Source organism: Branchiostoma belcheri, unplaced genomic scaffold (genome assembly GCF_001625305.1).
Source record: "Branchiostoma belcheri isolate BF01 breed outbred unplaced genomic scaffold, Haploidv18h27 scaffold82, whole genome shotgun sequence".
Taxonomy (NCBI): Eukaryota; Metazoa; Chordata; class Leptocardii; order Amphioxiformes; family Branchiostomatidae; genus Branchiostoma; species Branchiostoma belcheri.
This window is the reverse complement of record NW_017804487.1, coordinates 1,041,207-1,051,221: the sequence shown is the minus strand read 5'-3', so window position 1 is coordinate 1,051,221 and position 10,015 is coordinate 1,041,207. Positions and strand designations below refer to the sequence as shown.

The window sequence follows — 10,015 nt, the reverse complement described above, 5'->3', positions numbered from 1 at the left end:
ATGAACGTTTTTTTATTTATTTTGAAAATCAACAGTTTGCATTATGCAATTAAAAATCCTAACCAATAAAGTAGGGAATAGCTATCCAACTGTTGTTTTAGTTGTATGTTACTTCATATTATAGTTATATCAATGTAATCATTGGTTTCCCTTGTGTTTCTCATTCTTTCCCTGCCATGACGTCGTAAAATGTGGTGAACCCATCGCTGTATTTGCTCCAAAGCAAATATTGGCCTTTCTAGTTTTACATTATTTTTACTTATAGTTTACGATATTAGCCCATCTAGATGTAAGGTTTCTAAGATATGGAATTGGTCGGAATTAAACTAGAGGTTGTTATATTATCCATCCGTCCCTAGCGCCGATATCTGCACACATTTACTCTTATGTTTTACTTTTCACAGCGAGTTTCCGTCTCGTAAACAGTCGTTGCCTATTAAATTAGTCAATGGCATATCGGTGAATGACATATATCAACTAGTATCGTTGTGGGGGAAACATTTCAAACGCATAGAATGTCCTCTTTAGTTAACTATGCAAATTAGATCCTGATTTGCATAAATGTCATCTAATTATGTTAAGTATCATCTAAGCAAGCCCCAATCGTTGTTTCCTACAAAAACAATTTGACCTCAAACTGTAAGGTACCCGTTAGGAGGCCCGCCAAGACATGGCAACGACCGTTTATAGGCCATGTTGACTTGATTATATGGGTGACATCCGCGCGCGCATGAATTTTCGGCCGTTTAAAAAAAGTTTTATACGATACTGTAAATCGTACAAAACAGTTGAAAAATGAGTAAATATATACCGTAAGTTGAATAAAAAAAAACATTGGGAAACGATACCAATGTCGTAGAATGCCAAAATCAAATGATAAAGACGAAAGGGTAAAGAAATTAATTTGAAGACGGATTATTCGCAATACCACTCTGTGTCATTTGTTCCACGCAGATTTTATAACTGAAAGCAACTTTTTTTTTTGCCAAACTTTTTTTTATTCGCACGCTCGCATCGTTTTTGGGGTTCCCACAGGCTGTCATCCACATAACCAAATCAACATGGCCTTGCGAGACGAAAAGTAGCAACTGCGATGCTGTTCACTTCCCGAGTCCCCTGATGAGGCTGAGGAAGCGGGAGTCGTGCGAGGAGAAGAGGGCCGGGTTCCCGCCCAGGATGTCTCTCAGGATCCGGTGGACGATGAAGCGCACCGTGCGGCCGCACTGCATGGCGGTCTGAACCAGCTGCTGCACGGTCCTATCACACAAAAAAAACAAGTCATGTGTCTGTCAGAATTCATGATTTTCACACTTCCCATAATGCCTAGCGCTAGCGCTAGTGACGGCGCCATGACAGTTGTCAGTGCATCATGGGTAAGTCACTTTCGAAGCAACCACAACCTAACGCTACAATTCACCAAATTCACACTTCCCATATTGCCTAGTAAAGGTCACGGATATGACGTAAGACCACCCCTCCCCCTTCCTCGATGTAATACTAGTATTTCCAGCAAATTCTATCGACAAACTGGTCAACTACATTGTTTTGAATTATTTGTCTAGCATAAATCGCATGCCATAATTGCATTTTTGTTGTAATTAGAGAAAATGACGTACTAGTATCTTCTATCTTTCTACCTTCTACCGAAGACTCTCCTACTCGCACGGTCGCATTACGCATATCCCCTTCTTACGTCATATCCCACCCATATCCGTGATCTTTACTAGGCATTATGGGAAGTGTGAAAATGGTGAATTCATGATTTTCACACTTCCCATAATACCTAGTGCTGGTGATGGCGCCATGACAGTTCTCAGTGCATCATGGGTAAGTCACTTTCGAAGCAACCGCAACCTAACGCTACAATTCAACTGGATATTCCTAATTTGGGAGACTTTGACCTACATAGGCTAGTAAACAACTTTCCTACACATGTGACCAAGACTTACTCTCCAAGCAGAGGTTGTGGGGGAATGATCATTAGCTTTTTATATATGGCGCCGGCGACATTCTCTGGCTAATGGATACTGTCTGGCCAAGTTGATACTGTCTTTTTGCCACCGAAAAGGATCTGCTTGAAGATTAACCAAGACTAATAACTTTGCCAAACGAAAGAAGAAGAAGAACTGGATATCTACTGAAATGCCATCATGTCACATCTGTTTGGAGTCTATCCGCTTCTTACGTCATATCCGTGACCAGCACTAGGCATTATGGGAAGTGTGAAAATCATTCATAAGTCACAGTCAAACAGAATCTAAACAAAATTAACATTTTTTTTAATCCTTGGTTTTTGCTTTAACGTCCATGAAGTTTACATCGAAAAATATCCATATTTGATTATTTGCCACCCCCTCCCCCTTTGCATTAAAAGTACAAAAGGACATGGTCCATATGGGGTCAAAGTTCAAGGTCATATAGCAAGGTCAAAGCTACCAATCTGCAAAGGCAAAATATATTCCACAGACACCCTATAGCTACTTTTCTGAATGTGTGACAGTGGTATAATAAGTGTGCTCTGTATAACGACGTATAATAAACATTTTACGAAAGAAAGCTCGAGATGCAATGTATGCATGCTAATGAGAATAATCAACAACACATGGAAGAAACGCTTAATTTATATTTGCAGATAACACTTTAACAGACTTTCGTTCCTACGCAATCATAGAACACTTCAGATAAGAACCTTTCTGATTCTTTATTGACACAACAAAAAGTACAGGGACTTTTGTATGGTCTTCTATAACTAAAGATCAAATAATACATACTTTTGATTCATAAGGTCAGTAGACGCCAGCGATGCCTCTAGCGGCTCGGCGTTGTACCGCACCATCTGACAGATGCCGTAGTTGGAGAAACACTCCTCCTCGATGGTGAGCACCAGGCTGCCGAGCCGATCACAGTCCTCCAGGTCCGGCCCCACGATCTGCTGCAGCGTCCCGGCAATACAGCTGAACGACCCGGCAATCCACTCCTGGCCCTAGAAACCAAATATTGTTTTAAATATACGAGATAGTTTCAATATTATTTATTATGTTTACCGAAGGAAAAACTTTGCTCAGTTTCGTCTTCTTCTTGTTCAAACAGTGACCTCTGACGTGGCCAATGACCTGATTTATTGACGTCTGTCACCATGGTAACTGGCTCCGCGGCCTCGGTCGTTCATTCGGTGGTTATAGGAACCGACCATGAAGTATGACACCGTATTCACCTCAGGGCGGGTCATTAACACTATATTACAAACTTTTAATAGCTACAATTATATACAATAACAAACAGCCTAAATGGCAGTTTAACAATAACAATCTTAACAACAATTAGTTTCAGATTGCTTTTATCTGAAATTACAGAAAAATGGGTGATTGTAAATTGTAAATTGGCTGACATCGTAATTACCCTTTCAACGGTCATTATGTGCCTAAAAAAATCTTCACATTGAATTGTGGATCCATTCGTTTCAGATTGCTTTTACCTAAAATTACGAAAAAATGGATGATTGTTAATTTTTTCACGCGTCAGTTTGGCTGCCATCATAATTACCCTTTTAACGGTCATTATGTAACAATTTTGTTCCGAAAAAATCCTCACATTAAATTGTGGATCCATTCGTTTTAGATTCAATTTATCTAAAATGTTCAGAAAATGGATGATTGTTAATAACTTTTTATGGCGTCAGTTTGATTGCAATCGTATTTACCCTTTAAACGGCCATTATGTCACAATTTTGTGCCGAAAAAATCCTCTTGTGATTGTAATTACCTTCAGTTTTCAACTTATTTGTGAAATTATCTCACATTTCTGACTTTTATGGTTGGCGCCAAAACAGCCCACGCGAGGCACACTCAGTTAAATTGTGGTACCACCACAAACCACCAGAATGTAAACAAACATGGCTGACAGCTGTGTTTCTAGATTTTAAACACATTCGAAAGGCACCATATTCTGGCATCTCACCTTCTTGAATGACACTAATTTGCAATGGAGAAGGGAGTTGTTTAAAGCTTTCTAGTGATGATGCTCCAACTGTGCTTGGTGGCAACGAATTCCAGTCTACGATATTTCTGGGGAAATACGAGTTTTTGAATACCTCAATTCTTGGTACCGGTTGATAACTCTGATATTTGAAGGCGTGACTGTAACATGTAAGCAGAAGTTACTTTACACTTATTATTGCCCACGCCTTCTAAAACTGTCACCCTTCAAGATGTTGAACCACCTTCAACCTCTACCTCTTACAGCAGTAAGACTCGGTCACAACCCGCCGTACGTGCTTTTTGTCCGTACGTTTTTTGGAGGCTACGTCTGCTACGTTTTTTCTGAAAACGTGGGGAAGGAGTGGCGTCTACGCACGTCACTCGCACGTCACTCGCACGGTTGCGCAAGGTGTAAGAATATGGTCCGCACGGCACGTCTGGCCGTGAGCGGTTGCGTGCATCGTTCGTTGTGCAAGTGTTAAGTGAGTTGTACGTGCTTACAACGTACGATCTCTGTGCGATTGCAACATTACTCACACGTGCTGCTTACGTACGGCACTACAGGGCACGCGCGTCGCTCGTACCCGCACGTACGGGTGGTAAATCCGCAGACCGCATGTGGAAAAAGTTTTACATGCACTTAAAGTTCTACGGCGTGCCTGCGTGCTCCCAAATCCGTAAGATTCCGTACGGAGGCAGTACTCACCACGCACGGATGCCCTACGTTTGCCTCACGTTTTTGCACGTAGACAGCACGCAGAAGCACGTACGGCGGGTTGTGACCGAGGCTTAAGCCACAAAAAAGGCGACATGGGTAGGTAATACTTCATCTTGGAACACTACAAGTACAGATACTTGTGACGACATTTAGGAATGACAACACTGCACATCTCTAAAGCGCTAACAACTTGTGTAAAAGAACAAAGATCAGTATAGATGCCTGCAAGGTCGATACAAAGTCATCCCCTTCTTGTATGAGCACACATGACAGTCATAAAATACATCTTCCGACAATTAGACATATAGCAACGGGCCTGAAATGTCTATAATAAGAGGAAATGGCACTGGGTGAATGGTTTCATGCACTCGGTTTTCTGGTTGACTAGCGTCACAGGTCGTACCTGGAGACTTCGCTAATGCCTAATGGAGACTTCACGCACCGGTAGATGACATTAAGGGACAGGGACCATTAACCAGAGGCGTCACTGACACCTATCGTTTGATCATCAGTCAGAAATCGGACATGTATGTGTCCCTCTATCACACGCGCAAAAACTTTGCTTTATCCCAACCTTCACAGTTACCGATGCAATGGCCAAGTGGGTAGAGTGCTCGCCTTGCATTCGGTAGGTCGTGAGTTCGATCCCCGGTTGAGTGCACGTGATACCAAATAAGACTTGTTAAAATGGTACATGCTGCTTTCTCTGCTTAGCACTCAGCATTTGGGAAAGAGTATGGGAGTTAAAAACACACCAGTACCAGCGGACTAGCCCCCTGTAGTGATTGCACAATTGTGTGGCCCAAGGGCTACTGAAACTAGTAGGTTGTGACCGAGGCTTTAGAAATCCGCACGTTGTGACCATGTCGTCCTGCTTACAGTTACATACAAAATAGAGCTGGAAGCTAAAATAAGTCACTGTAACACATTTAGTACCTTCCCCCGACCACCAACCAAACAAGGCTAAAGTTCGGGAACAGTCTGACCAGATTTAGGCCACGCCTACCTTTCGATACGAATTGAATCAAAATTGATATTTGAGTTTAATAATTTGACCACTGCTGGCCTACTCCCGAACACCGGCCAACCAGTCACGAACCAATGGCCGAACCTCCCGTTCACACCCGAATGTTTCAAACATTTTAAAACACTCGGCTTTGCATGCGCATTACTTCCGACATACCCTAAGGCCATATGTTGATTTGATTATATGAATGACATCCTCGCGCGCATGATTTTTTTTTGCCATTTAAAAAAAAAAAAGGTTTCAACCATACTGTAAATGGAGTACGGGCGACGCGCGTGCCCCGTACGTACCGGGCGGAAGACGCACGCGTGAGTACGGCCTTCTTACGATGAAGTTGCAATCGCACAGAGATCGTACGTTGTAAGCACGTACAACTCACTTACACCTTGCGAGTAACGTGCGTCGACGCCACTCCTTCCCTACGTTTTTAGAAAAAAAACGTAGCAGACGTAGCCTCCCAAAAACGTACGGACAACACGCACGGACGGCGGGTTGTGACCAGGGCTTAACGTTAAGGCAGCTCTGGTTGGTGATAAACGTTGGAACAAATTGAAGGTTACAGACGACAGTTAGAGACACGCGGTGAGGGTGGGGCACGTGACAGCACGCGTGTTACAAAGGGCAGATACGGATGGTTTCCCGCCATAAGTGCTAGCAGACGGGTCATAAAAAGTAGCCTGGGTACCATCCGGATTTTCGCTCCAGATTTTCGCTCCGGATTTTTGCTCCGCCTGGGTACCATCCGGATTTTCGCTCCGCCTGGGTACCATCCGGATTTTCGCTCCGCCTGAGTACCATCCGGATTTTCGCTCCGCAACGCTCGAAAATCCGGATGTCAGTGACATCTCATTTTGCCTCGCGGATATGTTGATTCAACTTGCTACATAATGGCCAGACAATTGATGTTTAAGGTTCAAGTTTACATGGTCTGAAATATCTGTGTCTTTTAACCAAAATGATAGTCGAAGGAATCTTTACAGTGCCTTCAGATGGAGCACTGAACTCTTCCTTTAATTTAACACTCGTGAAAATCAGACACCTTTTAACTCTGTTCTCTTGACCTTTATCTGGGACCTTCCACATGTCTTGCCTTGACAAAAGAAACACATTGGTTCAGGGCAGCGGCGCCTCTATTTTTGGCTGACAGACCTGTGCCTTTGGTATTGATGTTGGCAACAGTTATAGTTTAAAAGGAGGTCAGTTTACGCAACAACTCATTTTCAGGGGAGGTCTTTGACACCATTTCTTAGTTAGGCCATGTTGATTTGATTATATGGATGGCATCCCTGGGAACCCCACAAACTGTTGCGAGCGTGCGAATAAAAAAAAGTTTGGCAAAAAAGTTGCTTTCATTATGAAATCTACGTGGTCATGAAGGTTGAAAAATGACACAGAGTATAGTATGGTGGATAATCTACTCTTCAAATTTATTTTTCGTTTGCTTTGAAGACCCCCAAACTAGTACGCGCGGGCGAATAAAAAAAATCCGGCCAAAAATTAAAATGCTACTAAACCACATGAATACAAGGCTGGTATTGTGAATTTACGGCAGTACATACATATAGCGACGTATACGACAAGCCGGAAAATGCTGGCTTTTTGTGTAATGTATGAATTCGACACTGTACGTATGTACTGAGTTCTTGAGTCGTGGAGCTTTGGTAGCCTGGATGCCGTCCTCCAGAGTTTCCACCGGCTCCCTATTGTCTCTAAGTACCCATGTACTTCCCTAGAGCCAGGCCAGAGCTTCGGAGGACGTGATCTTTTTTTTTTTTTTGAGAACGTGGGAAAATCAATGCGCGCGCGGATGTCATCCATGAAATTAAGGTGGTGTGGCCTGACTTAGTAGAAAGACGAAACCATAATTAGTAGGTGACAAACCTGGCACTCCCCTGACATCTGGCACTGTTTATCACCTTCTAAAAGTAAATCTTGGCCAGAATCTTCTGAGACAAAATACGAGCAGTTGTAACAGCGGCAGATGCCTTGAAGTGGATTCAGTGGAAGTCAATGACCTTTTCTTGTTGCAATTATGATACAAAAAGTCAGATGAATGCATGAAGCAGGCTCAAATATGTAATCTGAATATTTGACAGGTTTTGAAAAGTAAACATTCTATTTTTTACCATTTTTTAACAAAAAATCGAATTTCGAAAGCTCATAACTTCTTGTAGAATTGACATATTGAAAAAAAATAACATTTTTGTAATCCTTGGTTCTTGTTTTATCAGTCCATGAAGTTACATTGAAAAATATCCATATTTGGTTATTTACCACTCCCCTTTTCATTGTAAGTGCAAAAGGACGCGGTTCATATGAGGTCAAAGTTCAAGGTCAAATAGCAAGGTCAAAGCTACCAATGTGCAACGGCTATCATATCAGAATATATTCCACAGATACCCTACTTTTCAAAACCATGATGAGAATTTGCCGCCTCAGGTGGTACCGATATGTGAAATTTGGGGGTCTGGCCCACGGACTAAATAGACAGTTGTAGATACGACTAGAAAAGTAACATTTTCAAAACAAATGCATAATGTTTACCTTCGCACATGGTCAGCTCTATTAATTCTTACTCAAATACATTCGCATATATGGTGACAGGAGTCTAAATCCCTCCAACTTTAAAATTGCAACATTATGTAACCCAAGACAAGTTACCATGGTGACAGACATCAACAATTCAGGTAATTGGCCACACAGAGGTCACTGTTTAGAGAAGAAGAGGAAGAAGAAGAGGAAGAAACTGAGCAAAAACAATGTTTTTATTTGATAACACAATAAATAAATATTTTTAGTAATTTTTAAATTTATTCAATATATTTCAAGGGAAGACGATTTGAAATTTTTCTTACAATTGCTAAGATTATGATCGTTGTAACATGCTCACCTATCCGACGACAAAGCTCAGATCGTGCCAGAAACTTTAATGACAGACGGTTTTGATCTTGTACGGTTTTTGTTGGGGGAGATACGACTGTAGGAGTGCTTAACGCATAGATCCATTTAACATTTAACAAAATAGACATAAAGAAATTTAGAGTAATCTTTAAGGTCACTTTAAATTGAACTTTTTTTTATTGTTCGAGTCAATGATATCCCTTGTGTATACGTAAGCGTTCGTGTAAGACTTGGATGACATCCCAGAATAATACGTAGTGTACCAAAATGACCGCAAAAAGTACGTGAGGGGTCGTCTTGGGCCTTTGGGGTTTCCACTAGGTACTTTTATGGTTGTGGTTTTGCAGTCACTTATGTACCGTTAACATTATTCGTAAACAAATAGTGCCGTGAACTTTTTTTCAGACCGCGAACTTTTTTTGCTAACGCGAATATAAAATGAATTAGAGTAGTACGAAGTACACACACGCGCGCGCGCGCGCAAACACACACGCACACACACACACACAAACACACACACACATATTTGCGCACGCGCGCTCTAACACACACACACATGAACACACTGCATTATATCACAGTGAATCCATCTAAACATATTCTTTAGTAAAAATACTAATACTAAATGTACGTAGATAGCATGTTCTCAAGGCAGCATTTCGTTACCATTTTAAGTATAACGTTTCTAATGATGTAATAATGATCTAAAGATTTAAGCACACCTATGGGCTGTCATGACATACCGGCAATCATGACATACTTTGCATCTCCACCAATTAAACCTGATTAAGATTAATAGTTAACATTTTCACACGTGAGTCGAAGTCTGCACGAAAGAATGGATTGAGCAGATTTTGTTGCTATTAAGTCTGCTCCAAAATCTGCTCAATCCATCTTGTGACAAAGAAACGTGTTTAATTCCTCCTGGGATGATTTTCGGTTTCTCCCACCCACGCCTGTAATCGTATTTTACTCCAGTCGATTATGCTTTCCTGTTGATCTCGTGAATGAAAATTACCTTTAAGAAGCTGGGTTTGTTGGCAGCGTTTATTACCTTCGCCAAGAAGGATGTACTTTCCAAAGCGTTTGTTTGTTTGTTAGTTGGTGTGTATGTGTTTGTGTGTGTGTGTACTGTGTGTGTGTGTACTATGTGTGTGTGTGTGTGTGTGTGTGTGCGCGCGCGCGCGCGTGTGTGTGTGTGTGCGTGTGTGTGCGTGTGTTTGCGTGTGTGTGTGCGCGCGCCCGCGCGTGTTTGTGTGCGTGCGTGTGTGTGCATGTGTGTGTGCGTGTGTGTGTGTGCGTGTGTACTGTGTATGTGTGTGTGTGTGTGTGTGTGTGTGTGTGTGTGTGTGCGTGTGTACTGTGTATATATGTGTGTGCGTGTGTGTGTGT

The 10,015-nt window shown here is 41.9% G+C and overlaps 1 protein-coding gene across 1 annotated transcript in view; it reads right to left on the bottom strand.

Annotated features, from left to right (window-relative positions):
- Positions 1-1,036: 1,036 nt before the first annotated feature.
- Positions 1,037-10,015, bottom strand: part of LOC109486710 (stanniocalcin-2-like) — a 17,031-nt gene continuing 8,052 nt past the window's right edge. The window contains exons 3-4 of the mRNA XM_019790602.1: positions 2,772-2,983; positions 1,037-1,257 (exon numbers count right to left, since the gene is read on the bottom strand). Coding sequence (XP_019646161.1) covers positions 1,101-1,257; positions 2,772-2,983 — 369 coding nt within the window. The 3' untranslated portion in view covers positions 1,037-1,100. The remainder of the gene's footprint in view (positions 1,258-2,771; positions 2,984-10,015) is intronic.